Genomic DNA, 26,575 nt, shown 5'->3' on the forward strand with positions numbered 1-26,575 from the left:
TTGAAACCATCGGCATATCGGCAATAGCACGAGAAAGGCCGATACCGATTGTTTATTAATTAACTGCATAGAGAAATCCATTATATGTAAAGAATTAGTTAATGTTGTTAATAAAATAAATGCTGAATAGCAAAAACCACCTTTTAAGGTTGTCATGCTGTCTTATATTTGTTTTAGCTTAATTTGTGCCTCAATTATTATGTTGGTCAGTTGAATGTTAATTAGATCAAATCCATGTTCGGTAAAAATAATTTGATGCAGAAATAAACTAGCTAATAGGCCAACTGTATAGTATTGTATTCAAGTGTTTAATATCGGTATCGGCCAGAAGTTGTCTGTTTAAATCGGTATCGGCCCAAAAAAATCCTATTGGTGCATCCCTAATTTAAATAATATATTTGATAATATATGAGTATTAATATTCAATTGTTCATTCATCTATGATTGCTACAGATGTGAGAGCAGGAGATGATACGATGAGACGAGATGATACGAAGAGAAAATAGGTGCGTAGTTATTTTTGCGATATATGAGAGTTTGACCGAAATTGATTTGTTTCCACTGGCCATATTTTCAATGTCAATTTGCGCAATGGAAACGCAGATACAGTTGGTGAGCGATAGCGCGTTCAATAGATAACCACATTAGTAATTTTACAAAACAGGTACGTTTTTCCTTTTCGCCACTGCTGCAACACAAAATTATCAGATTTACACTAATATCTGCAGAAACTACTTAATGTGCATCAATGCGATTTAAAACTTTATCAACAAAACAGTTTATTCATATCGTTCTGTACAACAGTGTGGACATACAGGAGAAAGACACTGAAAAGTCACAATATTAAAAAGACATTAAACAACATACCATCTGACCATTATGTGAGCTCAAAGTCAAAGTACACAAGAGCTTAAGTTATCAATATATCTAGCCATGCACATAAAAAGATGCTTAATGGGGGAAAACAATGCACTTGCAGTACAAGTAAAAAAACTACTGAACATCAAATGAACCACTGCACTCAGATCACAATATACTAGACCCTTTAAATATTTAAGTTATACTTAAAGTAGACTCAAACTGCAAGGGCACATCATAATGAGACACTGGTCAAGTAAGTTGGGAAATTCTGGCCAATACCAATGCAACATTGCTTAGAAAAATACTCTATAACATAGTAGAAAATGTCTGATGGTGGTATAGTCGATTATTCCTTTACTTGGGCTAGAGAGCACTTCAATTCTTCCCTACTGTGTAGACCGACAGTCTTGAGAAGAGTTTTGTTTTATACAGAGAGTGCGAAAGAATATGAAGAGTAGTTTCTTTATCCCTGGACTTCAGTGTCTGCTGCCCCTTCTGGGTCTTCATCATTGTAAATGTTTTCAGCCTAAATAAAACACAAACAATTTAACAACCAGATCATAAAAGGACAATTATAATGAAACTTTCTCCTTTAATATACTCATAAACAGACGGCACACACTTTAAGAGTAGGCTGAGTGTTTAAATCATTGCTCATTTAAGTAAAAAGCTGATAGGGTCCATACCATTTGCCAGACTTGCATGATATTGTCCTCAGACACCGAGCAAATCACCCATGGTTCATTCGGATTCCAGGAAAAGTCTGAAATCTTAGCAGTATGGCCTCCGTGGATAAACTAAAAAATAAAAGTATTATCGCATTTAGAGTAATGCAGACTACAAATAAATAAATAAATAAAATAAAAAACTGATCAGTACTAACCAATAGCTCTGGAGGACCATCCTCTGCATCTTCTGGTGATTGTTCCTCACCAATTTTACTGTAAAAGTAAATGCTTGTTAACTTACAACAACAAGTTTTTTAATAGCACAAGTAGAGTCAAATCTAAATGAGATGACCCACCTGAGGTCCCAGACATTGAGCCTCCTGTCTGTTCCGCTAGAGGCCAGGATGGTCTCATTATGGGGTGACCATTGAACCTGTGGACGCATTTAGAGAAGTCTTAAAAAAAAGTGGGTTCAACAGTCTCCATTTATAATTATAACTAATGGGGAGTTAATACCTGGAAGATTTCGTCTTTGTGCGACTCAAAAGAGTGAAGTTTCAGCTTGAGGTTTCGCAGATCCCACAATGCGACAGTCTGTGACAGAAGTAAAAGTGCAGCTTTGAGGCACGAGTCTTAATAAAAACCACATTTAACAACTACCTGAAGAATATATGTAATTCTCACTTTGTCAGCAGAACCAGTGGCCAGAATAAATTCGCTGTAGGGGTTAAAGGACAAGCAGTTGACTTCTGCAGTGTGGGCATCCACTGCATGACTGGGTTTGGATGTGTTATTGGACCGTGTGTCCCAGCTAAGGAAGAGAAAAGATATGTATTTATCAAACAAAAGGAAATATCATGAGGGAAGGGTAAAGAATTAAGAGATTATATTGACTTACATCATTAGCTTCTGGTCATCAGCCACTGACCCAAACAGTGACTCGTGCAGCAAATGCCAAGACACGTCTTCCACTACAGCAGTGTGACCAGTGAAAATGGTCTTAGCGTCCACTATCTTTCCCTCTTTTGGCACTGTGCTGATGTCCCACAGACAGATAGTCTGTAAAGCATAAAGGAGAAACCATAAGAACATGACTAGAAGGAAAGATCCATATCTAGAGAAAGAAAAAAACTAAAACTTTCTTAAAGTACCCCTGTGGTGAAAATCAAGTTATTGTTTTTTATATGTATATGTGGTGTTTTAAAGTAAATCTACATCACAAACATATAACCAACCACATCACAGTTGAACGAGTGGAGCAGTAGTTCGAGCCATAGATATATTATGTATGGATGATGCATAGATGCTGTACCGATTGAAGCACTGGTGCTTCAGCTCTACTTCCGTGTCTGAAACTGCCAAATGTGGGACTAATTTGCATATTCATATATATGGTCCAAGCTGTGCGATCGAGTAGAGGCAGGGCTGATTTGCATATTCATAGATCCACACATACTTAATGAGGCAAGGGTGGAGTTACATTTAAGCATGAAGAAATTCCTATCACAGGAAAAACTTTTACATAAGCTATCATGATGCTCAACGACGAGTTTTAAGTGATAAAATTATCGACTACAGGGGGGCTTTAACTAAATCTGTGATAATTACTATACAAATATCTCACATGGTCATCAGATGCACTCAGCAAGCAACCGCTCAAGTTGGGGTTCCAGGATAGACCGTAACCCTCTTTCTGATGCCCTCTTAAACGCAAGTCAGGGGTGCATTCTCCAGAGGGGTCTGCAGGTGCAAAGAAAGAAAAAATTTTATGTTTTGTATTTAAATTAAAGTTCCAAACAACACCAGCAAATATAAAATGCCCTCATAATCATTGTGCAAAAGTTTCTAGAAGTGCTCATACCTGGTTTAGAGGGGTGCTTTGTGTAGTCAAAGACCAGCACATCACTAGTTGGGGTTTTGGTGGCAATAATGCAGGGGTTCTGTGGCATGTAGCGAGCCCGGTTCACCTCTCCCTCGTGATTAATCTTAATCTCAATCTCTATCTTGCCACTCACTGAGCCAAAACCACCAAATTCTAAAAAAATTAAATAAAACAGATTGAATGACTTGTACATGTTTTAATTCATACCGAAACACATTGAAAAGATCAACTCACCTCCTTTTTCACTGTCATAATTTGAGGCATCAAATTGGGCATCATCATTGGGCAGCTGAACGCTGGCAATAACCAGGTGGTTCTGCTCATCTGAGGTATGTGTGCCGAGAACAAGACGGTGCACACTAAAATCCTTTCCTTCAGGTCTGTAAAATATTCACAAAGTTATTAACAATGACCATAAGTATGGATGAGAATTCAACACCTTTATCATACAACTGTGATTAAACTATTAGTGATTAACCAATATATTGCACTGACCATTTGGATAGTGTTTTATTACTGGATAAATATTGTCAATCGACCAATTCAATCTTTCTGTTCCTTAAATATTTGTTTGTATTAAAAAACACTGACAGGCAGTAAAATGACCAATCATTATACACTTTTTAACATGGTGTTAGATACAACAAAATTCTGGTATGCAGTAAAATCATATTAAAAACAGTACCGTGAGGTGTCAGACTTGCAGTAAATATGTCTTGTAAATATTTTTGTGGCCTTGAAATGTGCAACACTATTTGATCAGTTTAATTAAAACCAATAGGTAATAAAATAACCAATAGTTTTATTTATGACACAGTCCAGCAAAAGACGTACTGTAACAAAACAGGGCGCGACGCTGCAGCATCTAAAGAGAATTTGATTGGACAGGAAATTTGATGGGAAGTTTATTATTAGTTGTGCATGTGCCAAACTGTAGGCTTTGAATGCTTATATCTTTTGTTATATGAATTTTGTCAATGTTTAAGACCTTACCAGTTAATATTTATTCTTAAGCCTAACGTATTTATACTAAAAGGAAAATTTTTTATTTATGGTCACAAATTTTCCATTCATCTCTCATTAACTGTAATTACATTTGTGCTATTACATCAGCCTCATTGACTTCTTAATATCTGTATCGTGTAATAGTTTCCATGCACTTCTAAAAACCAGACCCTAATCCTTTGGTCTGCATTATGCTTTGCTCGCATGAAGAAAAAATATTTAAAGACCCATAATGACAATTTTGAGTGAATAGATGTGAATAAGGTACCTGGTGACATCTGGCAACCACTGAGCAGTAAGACTGGGCCACTCCAAAGCGTGGGTCATCACCAGATCATATAGAAACGGAGTGTTTTTCTTCCATATTTTGTATTCTTCATTGATCACCCTCTCCTCCACCGCGTCATCAAATGCCGCTATAACACAAGGGGGCGGGAGAAGAAGAAGAGGGATCTGTCAAACCGGCTATAACAAAGTAACTTTACCTACAGCAGATTAAATTATTTTTAAAGTCACGCGATTTTTATTAAATTTCGGTGAGATTACTCGAATTAACTCTTTGTTTGTAGGTATAACCAAATGAAAGACGATACCAGTTCCATTCAGCGGTGCTGTTATCTGAACTATGTAGAAAATTAACGTTACTTGAGTTTTTGAGTACAGCTGATAAATAAATGTTACGCCTTTATCATCTAATATCAGTGAGGTACACAAAAACATTTCAAAGCAATAGCGAACATTCCCTGATACGCAAATACATTCACTGAATGCACACACGACTCCAACTTTAAAGCCAAACAAACTAGCCGCAGCTAATTCTCCGCTAAATCAACTAACGGTGCACATGCTTATTATTGCCTAGCAAGTAGTAGAAACTTTTTTTGATTACTAATGCAATGCTGAATAATTAAGAAGCTCTTGTATATTACAGTGTATGAGTGTAGCAATGCTGTGTGGTTATGGCGGGATTCGGCCTGCGCTGAATGAACAGACACCACAACCAGCTAACAAAACCCGACCGGCTTCATTTAACTACGTACCACAACACAACTAGCAAAATGAAACATTACTGACCTTCTTTGTCAGCCATAACCAGTCGTAGAACAGATACCGCTCGTACACTGAACGGATAACGATTTTAACGCCGGTGCTGTTTCCGCGGGAGTACAGGATGCTCTTTGTCTCGCGCCAGCGTGCACGTTCGCGCCAACTCCGACAGACAGAGCCGAGCACGCGCAGCCAATGAACAGCGAGATGGGGAAAGCCGCTTCTTCTGCTGGTAATGACACGTTACACTGACACCTCTATACTGCCATCTATTGACACAATGTGTACAGCTACACCGGTGTTTTGTCAACAATGGTCCACTGGGGGGACTCATAACCTTCCAAAATGACATAAAATCATTTAAAATACGACTAAACAAACATAACAGAAGCTATAATAACAACAAGCTATTAATAACAAAAATGCATTTTTCTAGTTATGCCCGGCCCAGCTCTAGAATATTTTATTGCATGTGAGTGAGAAGAAGCCACTGGGTGACGATAAGGAGGCCAAAAAGGTTGAAAAAAATGAATGTAATTTGTTCGTAATATTTCTGTCCAAATTATGAAAATTATTGATATTTTGATTAGTAATAAAAATGAAGCCAGGTTAATTCATATTAAGACAATATTTTTGACAATTTTAATTTCATGCCATATCAATAGGCATTTTTGTGCCATATAAATTGATTATATTATTTTTAAACTGAGAAAGTGTATAAATTTAAGGAAATGGCATCAACACATCTCGAAAAAGGTTGGGACAAGGCCATGTTTACCACTGTGTGGCATCCCCAACCTTTTTGAGATGTGTTGATGCCATTTCCTTAAAATTATACACTTTCTCAGTTTAAACATTTGATATGTCATCTATGTTGTATTCTGAATAAAATATTAAAAATTTAAAACTTCCACATCATTGCATTCTGTTAATTTGTACAGCATCCCAACTTTTTTGGAAAGCAAAGGATTATGTTTTACACAGATTTATTTTATTAAATATTATCTAATCTTCTTTTTATAACAGTCTGCAATAGACAAGAATCAAACAACATTCCTATTTTTAAACTTGAGCAACTTGTCTCCTCAGTCCCCAGATGTTTGCAGACTGCAAAACGTCTGGGGACTGAGGAGACAAGTTGCTCAAGTACAGGCTTCTAGTTGCCCAACGGTCAAGTGTTTTCTATGGGTGGGACTGCAGGCTGGCCATTTCAGTACTTAGATCCTTCTTCTACACAGCCATGATGTTGTTATTGATGCAGTTTGTGGTCTGGCATTGTCATGTTGGAAAATGCAAGGTCTTCCCTGAAAGAGATGTCTGAATGGAAGCATATGTTGTTCTAGAACTTGGATAAACCTTTCAGCATTGATGGTGCCTTTCCAGATGTGTAAGCTGCCCATGCCACACGCACTCATGCAACCCCATACCATCAGAGATGCAGGCTTCTGAACTATACACTTATAAAAATTTGGGTTGTCCTTGTCCTCTTTAGTCCGGATGAAATGGCGTCCCAGTTTTCCAAAAAGAACTTCAAATTTTGATTAATCTGACCACAGAACAGTTTCTGGATCATGTTTAGATATGGCCAGTGACTTTTTTCGAGGGTGCTCGATGCAAAGTTCGTCACAACATGTAGGTAGCCCGTCATGTGTGTTGTTCGTAATTTCAAAATATGTGTTCTGCGCATGAAGTGTTTGTCACGGCCGGGGGCGTACCCGAATAACTAAAGGTCACGCCCCTCTCAACTCTTCCACCTCGAGGAGTTTCCCAAGACCACCCCAATGACCAGACAGACGAGTAACTACAGTTAAAATAAACTTTATTAAATATTTAAAAGGAAAGGGGGACGGGGGAAAGGGCAATTTAAAACTAATGAGTCTTCTTCTCGCCTCCAGGGCCACTTGGGACAAAGACTGGGGACAGGGGCTCTTTTGGGGCTCTAGTCCGAAATCCGTGGCGCGCTCCGCTTCTTCCTGGAGGCAGAATCAAATAGAAGTTATGCAGTGGTACGTTGTTCTAGGTCGTTACTCTTCTCACCCTTCTTTCTCTTTCTTTCCCTCAGGTCTTAGTTGCGTGGCTCTTTGGATCAACCCCGGGGTTCTTCGTTCACAGAGGGTCTTCGTTCACACAGAGCCTTCGTTGGAACACAGGTAAGTTGTTGCTATAAGCACAGGTTAACTTCACTTCACAGAGTATGTTACTCACAGTACTGAGGGTCTTCGTTCACACAGAGCCTTTCGTTAGAACACAAGCAAGTATTTGCTATAAGCACAGATTAACTTCACTTCACAGAGTATGTTACTCACAGTACTGGGGGTCTTCGTTCACACAGAGCCTTCGTTAGAACACAGGTGAGTGTTTGCTGTAAGCACAGATTAATTTCACTTCACAGGATATATTACTCACAGCACTGGGGTTCTTCGTTCACACAGAGCCTTCGTTAGAGCACAGGTAAGCGTTTGCTATAAGCACAGGTTAATTCCACTTCACAGGATATATTACTCACAGCACTGGGGGTCTTTGTTCACACGGAGCCTTCGTTGGAGCACAGGTCAGTCTTTGCTATAAGCACAGGTTAATTTCACTTCACAGGATATACTACTCACAGCACTGGGGACCTTCGTTCACACAGAGCCTTCGTTAGAACACAGGTAAGTATTTGCTATAAGCACAGATTAACTTCACTTCCAGGATATACTACTCACAGCACTGGGGACCTTCGTTCACACAGAGCCTTCGTTAGAACACAGGTAAGTATTTGCTATAAGCACAGATTAACTTCACTTCCAGAGTATGTTACTCACAGTACTGAGGGTCTTCATCCGCTCGCAGACAGTGGACTTTCGCTCCAGCGTCAGTGCACCGTGATCCTTCGCCCATCCACTCAAGCTGTCCGGGCGTTGTAGGGACTAATGGGCTCAGTGGCACGGAGCCGAACGCTTCCCGAACTCCCCCTCCTACTTCCACGGCCGGGGTCACGAGTTGGGGCGAACTTTCGTCGGGGCCCCGCACACCACGATCTTCTGTTGGAAAGGTCCGTACACACACAGCTATGACCCTCAATCCGCACGGTACACTTCCTACGTTACTCACTGGGTTTCACCACTGTCTGCTCTTTGGAGGAGCGACGCTCTCGTTGACACACCCGGGGCACAGGGCTTAATTTTCTCACTCTCCGTAGGACCCAGGCCACAACAGATGTCGTCATCTCGCGACTCGTCCGAGGCTAGGCAGTTTGGGCGCTACAAGCACAGCATACACACAGCAAGTAAAACGTAAACACCATCAATCAGTGAAACTCGCCCACAGCACTCTTATACAATTTCACGTGGTTTTTAGATCGCCCTCGCCACCTGGCTACGACTCCCTCGAGAGGATAGTTGGGCGATAGCTAGACCAACGATGAGAGTGAGATGTGTGTTATTCACAGGCCCGGCGTGTTGTTTATCACTCCTCTGGCTCACCTGCGCTTCCTTTTTTTCCACAGGGCCACTGCTCGATTGGAGAACGGTGCTTCCTACCAATTGCTTCGTCCGTGCTTCCGGTCACCCCGCGGCTCGCCCACGCTCCCCTCTCCAGTGGGGCCAGGGACCTCAAACACAAGGCAAACACACACCCCGCAACTCCTCTTCCAAGTAATATCCAGATAAGTATTACAGCTGTGACTCACTCTTCGTTGTCAATGACTTCTAATATCTGCACTGTTGAATGCTCTGTGTCCGCTCTCTCACGAATGAAGTCTCCCAGTATTCCTTCGCTAGCTGACTGTGCCTTTCTCTCTTCCCCAGGGAAACGATCAAGCCAGCATAGTCCGTCTGCAAAGCAGCAACACAGCGTATACAAAGTACACCACAAGCACGTTCCGGTGCAATGTTCCTTTAAAATCCACCGCTCCGTCCTTTTCGCCTTTCTTGGCTGCCGCACTCTTTCCATGTGCCATAAGCACTTCAGTGGATCAACGGCGCCCTCCGGCTCCTCTAAGGACGGAGCGTGTGATCGGTTCTGCCCTAGGCAGTGCAGCAACTCGGGCCCGAAACGACTTTTTTCTTTGGGCTTCTTTGGGCCTTTTTATGTCCGTTGTCTCTGTTCCATCCTCCAATCAAGAGTACTCAGCTTGATTGGTCACACCTGTTGCTTGTTTGTCCATCATCTGTGTCGCTAGGGAGACCAGGAAGCGAAATGGTGCTCTTAAAATCGGGTCTGGGCGGAAACCATCTTCACGGAACCTTTCTCCGCCACTTTTGGTTCCCGCCCTACCATAGTCACCTGGTGACATGTTCCTATGCGCATCACATATCTTGTCAATATAAGTGCCTGCTGCAGACGCGTCTAAAGGGTTTTAAGATAAAAGAGACGCTCATGTTTGCCAGATACTCGCATAATCTCATGCATAATCAGAGTTTACTGTTAAGGGAGTGTCTTGCATGTATTTTGTGAATGTGAGCGTCTCTTTTATCATAAACAGTTTGACGCGTGTGCAGCAGGCACTTATTTTAACAAAACACGTAATGCACATGGTTCACATGACGCAACAAACACATATTTTGAAAACACATGCAACACACATGACACTCCGAACACTTATTTTGAATTTGCGCCCCTCGGATTAGCAGTCACAAGCCGCCTCTGGATATGGCTTATTTTTTGACCTATAGAGTTTTAGCCGGCAACAGCGAATGGCACTGTGGATTGTGTTCACCGACAATGTTTTTGGAAGTATTCCTGAGCCCATGTTGTAATTTCCATTACAGTAGCATTTCTCTATGTGATCTAAGGGCCCGTCTAAGGTTTTCCGACCTTGACCCTTAACCACAGAGATTGTTCCAGATTCTCTGAATCTTTGGATGATTTTATGCACTGTAGATGATGATAACTTCAAAAGCTTTGCAATTTTTCTCTGAGAAACTCTTTTCTGATATTGCTTCACTATTTTTCGCCGCAGCATTGGGGGAATTGGTGATCCTCTGCCCATCTTGACTTCTGAGAGACACTGCCACTCTGAAGAAATCTTTGTATACCAAATCATGTTGCCAATTGACCTTATAAGTCCAGCTGTTCCTAATATCTACATTAAACTCCTCTTATTGCCTGTCCCAACTTTTTTTGGAATGTGTCTCTCATGAAATCCAAAATGTCTCACTTTCAAAATTTGATATGTTTTCTAATTTTTATTGTGAATAAACATTTAGTTTATGAGATTTGTAAATTATTGCATTTCTTTTTTATTCACAATTTGTACAGTGTTCCAACTTTTTTGGAATCGGGCACACATCCAAACCAATATGTGTTTAGGCAATTTATTTAATGCATTATACATTTTACTCATTAGTAGTTTAGGATGCATGGTTATAGTTCAATCAAAATGTATTATTTTAATTATTTTGAAAATGCTCTGTAATGTAACAGAACCTGCTACATTACAAAATCATAACATTTGTTTTACCATGCATATGTCAAAAAGGGTGTATATATTATGATGGGTTTTCTGTGGTAAAACACTACCACATGTTATTAAGGTGCATATTTTCCTTCAAGATTATACTGCAAATATAATAACCTTTGACATATTTCCACTGATGCAATGTTTTAAAATATTCTTTTAGATTTAGCAGTTTTGTATCACTCTGTCAGTGTTTGAACTGTTAGATCAGGTCTCCACACCAGACAAAAAAAACCTAGGATCCATCCCCGGACACCAGATCATGTTAGAAAATATAAATTTACTTGTTTAACAGGCTTCTGTCAGTTAAGAGGTTGACTGATCGTTGCTAGAGAAGAGCACAAGCAGAGGACATGAGACGAAGGTTTTGATGATAAAATAGCACAGAGTTTTATTGGTGGATAATGGTTTCAGTTGCATATGTCTCAATGTTCAAACCTAGTCTAACAAGCATTATATCAAAAATTGCTTAATAGCAACATCCCACAAACCTTGAGCTTCCATAAACATTCTCCTTATCAATCTCTGTTTACACAGACAGGACAGCTCAGGAAAACTTCACAAATGTGAGACCACTATAAGACTAAACAACAATGAAATCAATAAGACATATGAAACATAGAAATATAATGAATGAATAAATGAAAAGACAATATAAATGAATACATGAATAAAATATAGAAATATAATAATAAATGAATAAACAATACTATCATGATAAAAATGATAATAATGAAATGGATAATAATAAAATAAAATTGAACTAGATAGAAAAGTTTGAAGACAAACTTTATGTTGGCTTGACAAAGCCTAGCCTGAACGTTTAAAACAGATTGAGAGAAATTTAAAACAAGTTTAGTTTAGTATTATAACTTTCCGTAAACATGATACCAAAAGTTACCATGTTAGCATGTTTAGCACTAAGTTAGCATGATGTTAACATGAATTAGCATGAAGCTAGCATGATGTTAACATGAATTAGCATGAAGCTAGCATGATGCTAACATAAATTAGCATGACGCTAACATGAATTAGCATGAAGCTAACATGATGCTAACATGAATTAGCATGAAGCTAGCATGATGCTAACATGAATTAGCATGAAGCTAGCATGATGCTAACATGACTTAGCATGAAGCTAACATGAATTAGCATGAAGCTAACATGATGCTAACATGAATTAGCATGAAGCTAGCATGATGCTAACATGAATTAACATGAAGCTAGCATGATGCTAACATGAATTAGCATGAAGCTACCATGATGCTAACTTGAATTAACATGAAGCTAACATGAATTAGCATGAAGCTAACATGATGCTAACATGAATTAACATGAAGCTAGCATGATGCTAACATGAATTAACATGAAGCTAGCATGATGCTAACATGAATTAGCATGAAGCTAGCATGATGCTTACATGAATTAGCATGAAGCTAGCATGATGTTAGCATGAAGCTAGCATGATGCTAACATGAATTAGCATGAAGCTAGCATGATGCTAACATGAATTAGCATGAAGCTAGCATGATGCTAACATGAATTAGCATGAAGCTAGCATGATGCTAGCATGATTAGCATGAAGCTAGCATGATGCTAGCATGATTAGCAGGAAGCTAGCATGATGTTAGCATGATTAGCATGAAGCTAACATGAATTAGCATGAAGCTAGCACGATGCTAACATGAATTAGCATGAAGCTAGCACGATGCTAACATGAATTAGCATGAAGCTAGCACGATGCTAACATGAATTAGCATGAAGCTAGCACGATGCTAACATGAATTAGCATGAAGCTAGCATGATGCTAACATGAATTAGCATGAAGCTAGCATGATGCTAGCATGATTAGCATGAAGCTAGCATGATGCTAGCATGATTAGCAGGAAGCTAGCATGATGTTAGCATGATTAGCATGAAGCTAACATGAATTAGCATGAAGCTAGCACGATGCTAACATGAATTAGCATGAAGCTAGCACGATGCTAACATGAATTAGCATGAAGCTAGCATGATGCTAACATGACTTAGCATGAAGCTAACATGAATTAGCATGAAGCTAACATGATGCTAACATGAATTAGCATGAAGCTAGCATGATGCTAACATGAATTAACATGAAGCTAGCATGATGCTAACATGAATTAGCATGAAGCTAGCATGATGCTAACTTGAATTAGCATGAAGCTAACATGATGCTAGCATGATTAGCATGAAGCTAGCATGATGCTAGCATGATTAGCAGGAAGCTAGCATGATGTTAGCATGATTAGCATGAAGCTAGCATGATGCTAACATGAATTAACATGAAGCTAGCATGATGCTAACATGAATTAGCATGAAGCTAGCATGATGCTAGCATGATTAGCATGAAGTTAGCATGATGCTAGCATGATTAGCAGGAAGCTAGCATGATGTTAGCATGATTAGCATGAAGCTAACATGAATTAGCATGAAGCTAGCACGATGCTAACATGAATTAGCATGAAGCTAGCACGATGCTAACATGAATTAGCATGAAACTAGCACGAAGCTAACATAAATTAGCATGAAGCTAGCACAATGCTAACATGAATTAGCATGAAGCTAGCACGATGCTAACAAGAATTAGCATGAAGCTAGCACGATGCTAACATGAATTAGCATGAAGCTAGCACGATGCTAACATGAATTAGCATGAAGCTAGCACGATGCTAACATGAATTAGCATGAAGCTAGCACGATGCTAACATGAATTAGCATGAAGCTAGCACGATGCTAACATGAATTAGCATGAAGCTAGCACGATGCTAACATGAATTAGCATGAAGCTAGCACGATGCTAACATGAATTAGCATGAAGCTAGCACGATGCTAACATGAATTAGCATGAAGCTAGCATGAAGCTAACATGAATTAGCATGAAGCTAGCACTATGCTAACATGAATTAGCATGAAGCTAGCATGAAGCTAACATGAATTAGCATGAAGTTAGCATGATGCTAACATGAATAAGTATGAAGCTAGCATGATGCTAACATGATTAGCATGAAGTTAGCATGATGCTAACATGAATAAGTATGAAGCTAGCATGATGCTAACATGATTAGCATGAAGTTAGCAAGATTTATTATGAAATTAGCATAAAGCTAGCACGAAACTAGCATGAAGCTAGTATGACTTAGCATGGAGCTAGCATAAGGCTAACATGACCAAAAGACCCAACCCCCATGTCTCTATGATGTTCGGATCCAGAGATATAAGGCTTTGTTTATTATGTTGCTAGGGTGCTCATATTTGGTTGCTAGGGGCGTGGCTTAATACCTCAATAAGAATCCTCCGAGACTGATTGGATGCCTGAGTAAAATGAGCCCACCCCTATGTCTCTGTGACACTGTGCTGCAAAGATATCCATCTGGGCATTTTATAATGGCAGTCTATGGGATATGTTGCTAGGGTGCCCAAAAATGGTTGCTAGGGGCGTGGCTTAATACCTATGGGGCGATCCTGAGAGACTGATTGGATGCCTGACTAAATTGAGCCCACCCCCATGTCTCTACGACAATCTAAAGTGAAGATATTCCATCTGGGACGCTTTTATTCCCTTATATGGACATGTTCCCTGCCCCATTATAAGTCAATGGGGAAATTTGGGTGCCCCTTACACCCCAGGGGTGAAACTTACACCCCAATGTGAGGCATGTTCTTACAGAGCCTGCCAGCCTCTTCAAATGTGGTAACCCAGAAGTTTCTACAAATTTCTCGCTCGCAGCTATGACCCGTCAAAGTTTGTCGCAATGTTAAGTCAATGGAAAATTTGGGGTGTTTGAGCGCCCCGTTTAGGAATTCGGTAGGTCCCATCAGTTAGAAAAGTCATAGCACGCTAAGTCAGACCAGTCTGAAGACTTTTGGAAAGTTTGGTGAATGTAGCTTGAAAGCTCTAGGAGGAGTTACAGTCAAAAATTTTGGGGATCAGAAGAATAATAATAATAACTAGATAGGTACATTTCCTGAAGAAAATGTGAAGTGGTGCTTGCCGTGGCAAATTTCGATTGACAATTTGTGATTGTACTCCAAGCCAAAAGTAAAATGGTCTAACCCCCGTGTCTCTACGATGTTCTGATGCAGAGATATAAGGCTTTGTTTATTTGGTTGCTAGGGTACTGTATTTGGTTGCTAGGGAAAAAAATTGGCATCCACTAGTGATTACACTCCGAGTCACGAGTCAAACGGTCCAACCCCCGTGTCTCTACGATGTTCTGATGCAGAGATATAAGGCTTTGTTTATTCCGTTGCTAGGGTGTTCATATTTGGTTGCTAGGGGCGTGGCTAAACACCTCTTGGCATCCACTAGTGATTACCCTTCAAGTCAAGATGTAAAACGGTCCAACCACCGTGTCTCTACGATGTTCTGATGTGGAGATATTAGGCTTTGTTTATTCGGTTGCTAGGGTACTGTATTTGGTTGCTAGGGAAAAAAATGGCATCCACTAGTGATTACACTTCGAGTCACGAGTCAAACGGTCCAACCCCCGTGTCTCTACGATGTTCTGATGCAGAGATATAAGGCTTTGTTTATTCGGTTGCTAGGGTACTGTATTTGGTTGCTAGGGAAAAAAATGGCATCCACTAGTGATTACACTCCGAGTCACGAGTCAAACGGTCCAACCCCCGTGTCTCTACGATGTTCTGATGTGGAGATATAAGGCTTTGTTTATTCCGTTGCTAGGTGTTCATATTTGGTTGCTAGGGGCGTGGCTTAACACCTCTTGGCTTCCACTAGTGATTACCCTTCGAGTTACGAGTAAAACGGTCCAACCCCCGTGTCTCTACGATGTTCTGATGCGAAGATATAAGGCTTTGTTTATTCCGTTGCTAGGGTGTTCATATTTGGTTGCTAGGGGCGTGGCATAACACCTCTTGGCATTAACTAGTGATTACCCTTCGAGTCACGAGTAAAACGGTCCAACCCCCGTGTCTCTACGATGTTCTGATGTGGAGATATTAGGCTTTGTTTATTCGGTTGCTAGGGTACTGTATTTGGTTGCTAGGGAAAAAATGGCATCCACTAGTGATTACACTTCCAGTCACGAGTCAAACGGTCCAACCCCCGTGTCTCTACGATGTTCTGATGTGGAGATATAAGGCTTTGTTTATTCCGATGCTAGGTGTTCATATTTGGTTGCTAGGGGCGTGGCTTAACACCTCTTGGCTTGCACTAGTGATTACCCTTCGAGTCACGAGTAAAACGGTCCAACCCCCGTGTCTCTACGATGTTCTGATGCAGAGATATAAGGCTTTGTTTATTCCGTTGCTAGGGTGTTCATATTTGGTTGCTAGGGGCGTGGCTTAACACCTCTTGGCATCCACTAGTGATTACACTTCGAGTCACGAGTCAAAAGGTCCAACCCCCGTGTCTCTACGATGTTCTGATGCAGAGATATAAGGCTTTGTTTATTCCGTTGCTAGGGTGTTCATATTTGGTTGCTAGGGGCGTGGCTTAACACCTCTTGGCATCCACTAGTGATTACACTTCGAGTCACGAGTCAAACGGTCCAACCCCCGTGTCTCTACGATGTTCTGATGTGGAGATATAAAGCTTTGTTTATTCCGTTGCTAGGTGTTCATATTTGGTTGCTAGGGGCGTGGCTTAACACCTCTTGGCTTCCACTAGTGATTACCCTTCGAGTCACGAGTAAAACGGTCCAACCCCCGTGTCTCTACGATGTTCTAATGCGAAGATATAAGGCTTTGTTTATTCCGTTGCTAGGGTGTTCATATTTGGTTGCTAGGGGCGTGGCTTAACACCTCTTGGCATCCACTAGTGATTACCCTTCGAGTCACGAGTAAAACGGTCCAACCCCCGTGTCTCTACGATGTTCTGATGCGAAGATATAAGGCTTTGTTTACTCTGTTGCTAGGTTGTTCATATTTGGTTGCTAGGGGCGTGGCTTAACACCTCTTGGCATCCATTAGTGATTACCCTTCAAGTCACAAGTAAAACGGTCCAACCCCCATGTCTCTACGATGTTCTGATGCAGAGATATAAGGCTTTGTTTATTCCGTTGCTAGGGTGCTCAAATTTGGTTGCTAGGGGCGTGGCTTGGGAGTGGCCAATGATGTGGCCAGTGATTACACTCCGAGTCACAAGTAATATGGTCCAACCCCCGTGTCTCTACGATGTTCTGATTCAGAGATATAACTGTTTGAATTTTATGTTGCTAGGGTGCTAAAAAGTGGTTGCTAGGGGCGTGGCTTAATCCCTCTGTCAGGATCCTGAGAGACTGATTGGATGCCTGAGTAAAATGAGCCCACCCCCATGTCTCTATGACACTGTGGTGCAAAGATATCCATCTGGGCATTTTATAATGGCAGTCTATGGTATAGGTTGCTAGGGTGCCCAAAATGGTTGCTATGGTAACCTTACACCCCATTGTGGGGGACGTCCTGACAGAGTCTAGCACCCTTTTCAAATTTAGTAACCCACATGTTTCTATGAAATCCTGGCTCGGACCTATGACCCGTCAAAATTTTTGCAATGGTAAGTCTATGGGATTTTGCCCCATTGACTTTTCATTGGGCATTTTTGGGCACCTCTTACACCCCAGGGGTACAAGTTACACCCCAATGTGATGTATGTTCTTACAGAGTCTACCACCCTCTTCAAATGTTGTAACCCACATGTTTCTACAAAATCCTCGAGCGGAGCTATGACTCGTCAAAGTTGGGCGCAATGTTAAGTCAATGGGATTTTTCGGGTGGTTTTTCGCCCCCCTTTCAGAAATCCTGCACCCGATCGCTTATAAAAGTCATAGCACACCTCTCCTCAATAATCCGGTCGATTTGAGCCCTCTTTCATGGGACTACGTTAAACCGTGCGGGACGAGTTACGCGCCGAAAAAGTGTCCAGAAAAAGAAGAATAACTAGATAGGTACATTTCCTGAAGAAAATGTGAGTGGTGCTTGCCGTGGCAAATTTCAGGGGACAATTTATGATTATACTCCAAGCCAAAAGTAAAATGGTCCAACCCCCGTGTCTCTACGATGTTCTGATGCGGAGATATAAGGCTTTGTTTACTCTGTTGCTAGGGTACTGTATATGGTTGCTAGGGAAAAAATTGGCATCCACTAGTGATTACACTTCCAGTCACGAGTCAAACGGTCCAACCCCCATGTCTCTACGATGTTCTGATGCAGAGATATAAGGCTTTGTTTACTCTGTTGCTAGGGTACTGTATTTGGTTGCTAGGGAAAAAAATGGCATCCACTAGTGATTACCCTTTGAGTCACGAGTCAAACGGTCCAAACCCCGTGTCTCTACGATGTTCTGATGCGGAGATATAAGGCTTTGTTTACTCTGTTGCTAGGGTACTGTATTTGGTTGCTAGGGGAAACAATGGCATCCACTAGTGATTACCCTCCGAGTCACGAGTCAAACGGTCCAAACCCTGTGTCTCTACGATGTTCTGATGCGGAGATATAAGGCTTTGTTTACTCTGTTGCTAGGGTACTGTATTTGGTTGCTAGGGAAAAAAATGGCATCCACTAGTGATTACCCTCCGAGTCACGAGTCAAACGGTCCAAACCCCGTGTCTCTACGATGTTCTGATGCGGAGATATAAGGCTTTGTTTACTCTGTTGCTAGGGTACTGTATTTGGTTGCTAGGGAAAAAAATGGCATCCACTAGTGATTACCCTCCGAGTCACGAGTCAAACGGTCCAACCCCCGTGTCTCTACGATGTTCTGATGCGGAGATATAAGGCTTTGTTTACTCTGTTGCTAGGGTACTGTATTTGGTTGCTAGGGAAAAAAATTGCATCCACTAGTGATTACCCTCCGAGTCATGAGTCAAACGGTCCAACCCCCGTGTCTCTACGATGTTCTGATGTGGAGATATAAGGCTTTGTTTACTCTGTTGCTAAGGTACTGTATTTGGTTGCTAGGGGCGTGGCTTGGGAGTGGCCAATGATGTGCCCAGTGATTACACTCCGAGTCACAAGTAAAACGGTCCAACCCCCGTGTCTCTACGATGTTCTGATGCGGAGATATAAGGCTTTGTTTACTCTGTTGCTAGGGTACTGTATTTGGTTGCTAGGGGCGTGGCTTGGGAGTGGCCAATTATGTGCCCAGTGATTACACTCCGAGTCACAAGTAAAACGGTCCAAACCCCGTGTCTCTACGATGTTCTGATGCGGAGATATAAGGCTTTGTTTATTCGGTTGCTAGGGTGCTCAAATTTGGTTGCTAGGGGCGTGGCTTGGGAGTGGCCAATGATGTGCCCAATTGTTACACCCCTAGTCACAAGTAAAACGGTCCAACCCCCGTGTCTCTACGATGTTCTGATGCCGAGATATAACTGTTTGTATTTTATGTTGCTAGGGTGCTCAAAAGTGGTTGCTAGGGGCGTGGCTTAGTAAGTCTGTAAGGATCCTGAGAGACTGATTGGATGCCTGAGTAAAATGAGCCCACCCCCATGTCTCTATGACACTGTGGTGCAAAGATATCCATCCGGGCATTTTATAATGGCAGTCTATGGTATAGGTTGCTAGGGTGCCCAAAATGGTTGCTATGGTAACCTTACACCCCATTGTGGGGGACGTCCTGACAGAGTCTAGCACCCTCTTCAAATTTAGTAACCCACATGTTTCTATGAAATCCTGGCTCGGACCTATGACCCGTCAAAATTTTTGCAATGTAAGTCTATGGGATTTTGCCCCATTGACTTTTCATTGGGGCACTTTTGGGCACCTCTTACACCCCAGGGGTACAACTTACACCCCATTGTGATCCATGTTCTTACAGAGCCTACCACCCTCTTCAAATGTTGTAACCCACATGTTTCTACAAAATCCTCGAGCGGAGCTATGACTCGTCAAAGTTGGGCGCAATGTTAAGTCAATGGGATTTTTTGGGTGGTTTTTCGCCCCCCTTTCGGAAATCCTGCACCCGATCGCTTATAAAAGTCATAGCACACCTCTCCTCAATAAGCCGGTCGATTTGAGCCCTAATTTATGGGTCTACGACAAAGCGTGCGGGACGAGTTACGCGCCGAAAAAGTGTCCAGAAAAAGAATAATAATAACTAGATAGGTACATTTCCTGAAGAAAATGTGAGTGGTGCTTGCCGTGGCAAATTTCTGGGGACAGTATATGATCATACTTCCACTCACGAGTAAAACGATCCAAACCCCGTCTCTCTACGATGTTCTGATGCAGAGATATAAGGCTTTGTTTATTCGGTTGCTAGGGTACTGTATTTGGTTGCTAGGGAAAAATTTGACTTCCAATAGTGATTACACTCCGGGTCACGAGTCAAACGGTCCAAACCCCATGTCTCTACGATGTTCTGATGAGGAGATATAAGGCTTTGTTTACTCTGTTGCTAGGGTACTGTATTTGGTTGCTAGGGGAAAATTTGGCATCCCATAATGATTACACTCTGAGTCACGAGTCAAACGGTCCAACCCCCGTGTCTCTACGATGTTCTGATGCGGAGATATAAGGCTTTGTTTACTCTGTTGCTAGGGTACTGTATTTGGTTGCTAGGGAAAAAATTGGCATCCCATAATGATTACACTCCGAGTCATGAGTCAAAAGGTCCAACCCCCGTGTCTCTTTGATGTTCTGATGCGGAGATATAAGGCTTTGTTTACTCTGTTGCTAGGGTACTGTATTTGGTTGCTAGGGAAAAAATTGGCATCTCATAATGATTACACTCCGAGTCACGAGTCAAACAGTCCAACCCCCGTGTCTCTACGATGTTCTGATGCGGAGATATAAGGCTTTGTTTACTCTGTTGCTAGGGTACTGTATTTGGTTGCTAGGGAAAAAATTGGCATCCCATAATGATTACACTTCGAGTCACGAGTCAAACGGTCCAACCCCCGTGTCTCTACGATGTTATGATGCCGAGATATAAGGCTTTGTTTACTCTGTTGCTAGGGTACTGTATTTGGTTGCTAGGGAAAAAATTGGCATCCCATAATGATTACACTCTGAGTCACGAGTCAAACAGTCCAACCCCCGTGTCTCTACGATGTTCTGATGCCGAGATATAAGGCTTTGTTTACTCTGTTGCTAGGGTACTGTATTTGGTTGCTAGGGAAAAAATTGGCATCCCATAATGATTACACTCTGAGTCACGAGTCAAACGGTCCAACCCCCGTGTCTCTACGATGTTCTGATGCCGAGATATAACTGTTTGAATTTTAAGTTGCTAGGGTGCTCAAAAGTGGTTGCTAGGGGCGTGGCTTAATACCTATGTAAGGATCCTGAGAGACTGATTGGGTGCCTGAGTAAAATGAGCCCACCCCCATGTCTCTGTGACAGTGTGATGCAAAGATATCCATCTGGGCATTTTATAATGGCAGTCTATGGGAGATGTTGCTAGGGTGCCCAAAATTGTTGCTAGGGGCGTGGCTTAATAGCTCTGGGATGATCCTGAGAGACTGATTGGATGCCCGAGTGAAATGAGCCCACCCACTTATCTCTATGACACTGTAAAGCAAAGATATCTCATCTGGCACTGTTTTATTCCCTTATATGGGCATGTTTCCTGCCCCATTATAAGTCAATGGGAATTTTTGGGTGCCTCTTACACCCCAGGGGTACAACTTACACCCCATTGTGATCCATGTTCTTACAGAGCCTACCACCCTCTTCAAATGTTGTAACCCACATGTTTCTATAAAATCCTCTAGCGGAGCTATGACCTGTCAAAGTTGGGCGCAATGTTAAGTCAATGGGATTTTTCGGGTGGTTTTTTGCCCCCCTTTCAGAAATCCTGCACCCGATCCCTTATAAAAGTCATAGCACACCTCTCCTCAATAATCCGGTCGATTTGAGCCCTCTTTCGTGGGACTACGTTAAACCGTGCGGGACGAGTTACGCGCCGAAAAAGTGTCCAGAAAAAGAAGAATAATAATTATAAATAATAAGTATGAGCAATAGTAATAGTGATGCCTTGCATAAATGCAAGCACCACTAATAATATCTTTGAGCAATAATAATAGTGATGCTTTGCATAAATGCAAGCACCACTAATAATAACTAGATAGGTACATTTCCTGAAGAAAATGTGAGTGGTGCTTGCCGTGGCATGTTTCAAGGGACAATTTATGATTATACTCCAAGCCAAAAGTCAAACGATCCAACCCCCGTGTCTCTACGATGTTCTGATGCGGAGATATAAGGCTTTGTTTACTCTGTTGCTAGGGTACTGTATATGGTTGCTAGGGAAAAAATTGGCATCCACTAGTGATTACACTTCCAGTCACGAGTCAAACGGTCCAACCCCCATGTCTCTACGATGTTCTGATGCAGAGATATAAGGCTTTGTTTACTCTGTTGCTAGGGTACTGTATTTGGTTGCTAGGGAAAAAAATGGCATCCACTAGTGATTACCCTTTGAGTCACGAGTCAAACGGTCCAAACCCCGTGTCTCTACGATGTTCTGATGCGGAGATATAAGGCTTCGTTTACTCTGTTGCTAGGGTACTGTATTTGGTTGCTAGGGGAAACAATGGCATCCACTAGTGATTACCCTCCGAGTCACGAGTCAAACGGTCCAAACCCCGTGTCTCTACGATGTTCTGATGCGGAGATATAAGGCTTTGTTTACTCTGTTGCTAGGGTACTGTATTTGGTTGCTAGGGAAAAAAATGGCATCCACTAGTGATTACCCTCCGAGTCACGAGTCAAACGGTCCAAACCCCGTGTCTCTACGATGTTCTGATGCGGAGATATAAGGCTTTGTTTACTCTGTTGCTAGGGTACTGTATTTGGTTGCTAGGGAAAAAAATGGCATCCACTAGTGATTACCCTCCGAGTCACGAGTCAAACGGTCCAACCCCCGTGTCTCTACGATGTTCTGATGCGGAGATATAAGGCTTTGTTTACTCTGTTGCTAGGGTACTGTATTTGGTTGCTAGGGAAAAAAATTGCATCCACTAGTGATTACCCTCCGAGTCATGAGTCAAACGGTCCAACCCCCGTGTCTCTACGATGTTCTGATGTGGAGATATAAGGCTTTGTTTACTCTGTTGCTAAGGTACTGTATTTGGTTGCTAGGGGCGTGGCTTGGGAGTGGCCAATGATGTGCCCAGTGATTACACTACGAGTCACAAGTAAAACGGTCCAACCCCCGTGTCTCTACGATGTTCTGATGCGGAGATATAAGGCTTTGTTTACTCTGTTGCTAGGGTACTGTATTTGGTTGCTAGGGGCGTGGCTTGGGAGTGGCCAATTATGTGCCCAGTGATTACACTCCGAGTCACAAGTAAAACGGTCCAAACCCCGTGTCTCTACGATGTTCTGATGCGGAGATATAAGGCTTTGTTTATTCGGTTGCTAGGGTGCTCAAATTTGGTTGCTAGGGGCGTGGCTTGGGAGTGGCCAATGATGTGCCCAATTGTTACACCCCTAGTCACAAGTAAAACGGTCCAACCCCCGTGTCTCTACGATGTTCTGATGCCGAGATATAACTGTTTGTATTTTATGTTGCTAGGGTGCTCAAAAGTGGTTGCTAGGGGCGTGGCTTAGTAAGTCTGTAAGGATCCTGAGAGACTGATTGGATGCCTGAGTAAAATGAGCCCACCCCCATGTCTCTATGACACTGTGGTGCAAAGATATCCATCCGGGCATTTTATAATGGCAGTCTATGGTATAGGTTGCTAGGGTGCCCAAAATGGTTGCTATGGTAACCTTACACCCCATTGTGGGGGACGTCCTGACAGAGTCTAGCACCCTCTTCAAATTTAGTAACCCACATGTTTCTATGAAATCCTGGCTCGGACCTATGACCCGTCAAAATTTTTGCAATGTAAGTCTATGGGATTTTGCCCCATTGACTTTTCATTGGGGCACTTTTGGGCACCTCTTACACCCCAGGGGTACAACTTACACCCCATTGTGATCCATGTTCTTACAGAGCCTACCACCCTCTTCAAATGTTGTAACCCACATGTTTCTACAAAATCCTCGAGCGGAGCTATGACTCGTCAAAGTTGGGCGCAATGTTAAGTCAATGGGATTTTTTGGGTGGTTTTTCGCCCCCCTTTCGGAAATCCTGCACCCGATCGCTTATAAAAGTCATAGCACACCTCTCCTCAATAAGCCGGTCGATTTGAGCCCTAATTTATGGGTCTACGACAAAGCGTGCGGGACGAGTTACGCGCCGAAAAAGTGTCCAGAAAAAGAAGAATAATAACTAGATAGGTACATTTCCTGAAGAAAATGTGAAGTGGTGCTTGCCGTGGCAAATTTCGGGGGACAATATAAGATTATACTCCAAGCCAAAAGTAAAACAATTCAACCCACATGTCTCTACGATATTCTGATGCGAAGATATAAGGCTTTGTTTATTCGGTTGCTGGGGTACTGTATTTGGTTGCTAGGGAGAAAATTGGCATCCACTAGTGATTACACTCCGAGTCACGAGTCAAACGGTCAAACCCCCGTGTCTCTACGATGTTCTGATGCGGAGATATAAGTCTTTGTTTACTCTGTTGCTAGGGTACTGTATTTGGTTGCTAGGGAAAAAATTGGCATCCACTAGTGATTACACTCCGAGATACGAGTCAAACGGTCCAACCCCCGTGTCTCTGCGATGTTCTGATGTGGAGATAAAAGGCTTTGTTTACTCTGTTGCTAGGGTAATGTATTTGGTTGCTAGGGAGAAAATTGGCATCCACTAGTGATTACACTCCGAGTCACGAGTCAAACGGTCCAAACCCCGTGTCTCTACGATGTTCTGATGCGGAGATATAAGGGTTTGTTTACTCTGTTGCTAGGGTACTGTATTTGGTTGCTAGGGAAAAAAATGGCATCCACTAGTGATTACCCTCCGAGTCACGAGTCAAACGGTCCAAACCCCATGTCTCTACGATGTTCTGATGCGGAGATATAAGGCTTTGTTTACTCTGTTGCTAGGGTACTGTATTTGGTTGCTAGGGAAAAAAATGGCATGCACTAGTGATTACCCTCCGAGTCATGAGTCAAACGGTCCAACCCCCATGTCTCTACGATGTTCTGATGTGGAGATATAAGGCTTTGTTTACTCTGTTGCTAGGGTACTGTATTTGGTTGCTAGGGGCGTGGCTTGGGAGTGGCCAATGATGTGCCCAGTGATTACACTCCGAGTCACAAGTAAAACGGTCCAACCCCCGTGTCTCTACGATGTTCTGATGCGGAGATATAAGGCTTTGTTTACTCTGTTGCTAGGGTACTGTATTTGGTTGCTAGGGGCGTGGCTTGGGAGTGGCCAATGATGTGCCCAGTGATTAAACTCCGAGTCACAAGTAAAACGGTCCAACCCCCGTGTCTCTACGATGTTCTGATGCGGAGAAATAAGGATTTGTTTATTCGGTTGCTAGGGTGCTCCAATTTGGTTGCTAGGGGCGTGGCTTGGGAGTGGCCAATGATGCGGCCAGTGATTACCCTCCGAGTCACGAGTAAAACGGTCCAACCCCCGTGATTCTATGATGTTCTGATGCAGAGATATAAGGCTTTGTTTATTCGGTTGCTAGGGTGCTCATATTTGGTTGCTAGGGGCGTGGCTTGGGAGTGGCCAATGATGTCGCAAGTTATTACGCTCTGAGTCACAAGTAAAATGGTCCAACCCCACTGTCTCTACGATGTTCTGATGCGGAGAAATAAGGATTTGTTTATTCGGTTGCTAGGGTGCTCCAATTTGGTTGCTAGGGGCGTGGCTTGGGAGTGGCCATTGATGCGGCCAGTGATTACCCTCCGAGTCATGAGTAAAACGGTCCAACCCCCATGATTCCACGATGTTCTGATGTCGAGATATAACTGTTTGAATTTTATGTTGCTAGGGTGCTTAAAAGTGGTTGCTAGGGGCGTGGCTTAATAGCTCTGGGACTATCCTGATAAATTGATTGGATGTTTGAGTAAAATGAGCCCACCCCCATGTCTCTACGACATTGTAAAGCGAAGATATCCCATCTGGAACTTTTTTATTCCCTTATATGGGCATGTTTCCTGCCCCATTATAAGTCAATGGGAATTTTCGGGTGCCTCTTACACCCCAGGGGTGCAGCTTACACCCCAATGTGATGTATGTTCTTACAGAGTCTATCACCCTCTTCAAATGTTGTAACCTACATGTTTCTACAAAATCCTCAAACGGAGCTATGACCCGTCAAAGTTCGGCCCAATGTTAAGTCAATGGGATTTTTCGGTTGGTTTTTCGCCCCCCTTTCGAAAATCCTGCACCCGATCGCTTATAAAAGTCATAGCACACCTCTCCTTAATAATCCGGTCGATTTGAGCCCTCTTTCATGGGACTGTGGCAAACCGTGCGGGACGAGTTACGCGCCGAAAAAGTGTGCAGACATAAGAATAAGATATAATAATAATAACTAGATAGGTACATTTCCTGAAGAAAATGTGAGTGGTGCTTGCCGTGGCAAATTTCAGGGGACAATTTATGATTATACTCCAAGCCAAAAGTAAAATGGTCCAACCCCCGTGTCTCTACGATGTTCTGATGCGGAGATATAAGGCTTTGTTTACTCTGTTGCTAGGGTACTGTATATGGTTGCTAGGGAAAAAATTGGCATCCACTAGTGATTACACTTCCAGTCACGAGTCAAATGGTCCAACCCCCATGTCTCTACGATGTTCTGATGCAGAGATATAAGGCTTTGTTTACTCTGTTGCTAGGGTACTGTATTT

The 26,575-nt window shown here is 42.3% G+C and overlaps 1 protein-coding gene across 1 annotated transcript; it reads right to left on the bottom strand.

Moving 5' to 3' along the window:
- Positions 1-754: 754 nt before the first annotated feature.
- On the bottom strand, positions 755-5,650 carry rbbp4 (retinoblastoma binding protein 4). Its single transcript, XM_065294586.1, has 12 exons — positions 5,491-5,650; positions 4,685-4,832; positions 3,646-3,791; positions 3,391-3,564; positions 3,154-3,269; positions 2,428-2,588; positions 2,214-2,340; positions 2,046-2,123; positions 1,886-1,962; positions 1,745-1,802; positions 1,548-1,658; positions 755-1,387 (listed from the first exon to the last, which is right to left on the bottom strand). Exons 1-12 carry the CDS (start codon positions 5,504-5,506, stop codon positions 1,325-1,327), a joined length of 1,275 nt encoding a protein of 424 aa, XP_065150658.1. The 5' UTR covers positions 5,507-5,650; the 3' UTR covers positions 755-1,324.
- Between the last annotated feature and the right edge of the window lie 20,925 nt (positions 5,651-26,575).

This window comes from Paramisgurnus dabryanus, chromosome 19 (genome assembly GCF_030506205.2).
Source record: "Paramisgurnus dabryanus chromosome 19, PD_genome_1.1, whole genome shotgun sequence".
Classification (NCBI taxonomy): domain Eukaryota; kingdom Metazoa; phylum Chordata; class Actinopteri; order Cypriniformes; family Cobitidae; genus Paramisgurnus; species Paramisgurnus dabryanus.

Excerpts from the sequence above, each read along its gene's own strand:
- rbbp4 (XM_065294586.1), bottom strand. Across the intron at positions 3,270-3,390 it reads AAAGCACCCCTCTAAACCAG|ACCCCTCTGGAGAATGCACC; the intron begins GTATGAGCACTT and ends TTGCACCTGCAG. Across the intron at positions 1,659-1,744 it reads ATGGTCCTCCAGAGCTATTG|TTTATCCACGGAGGCCATAC; the intron begins GTTAGTACTGAT and ends TTTATTTTTTAG.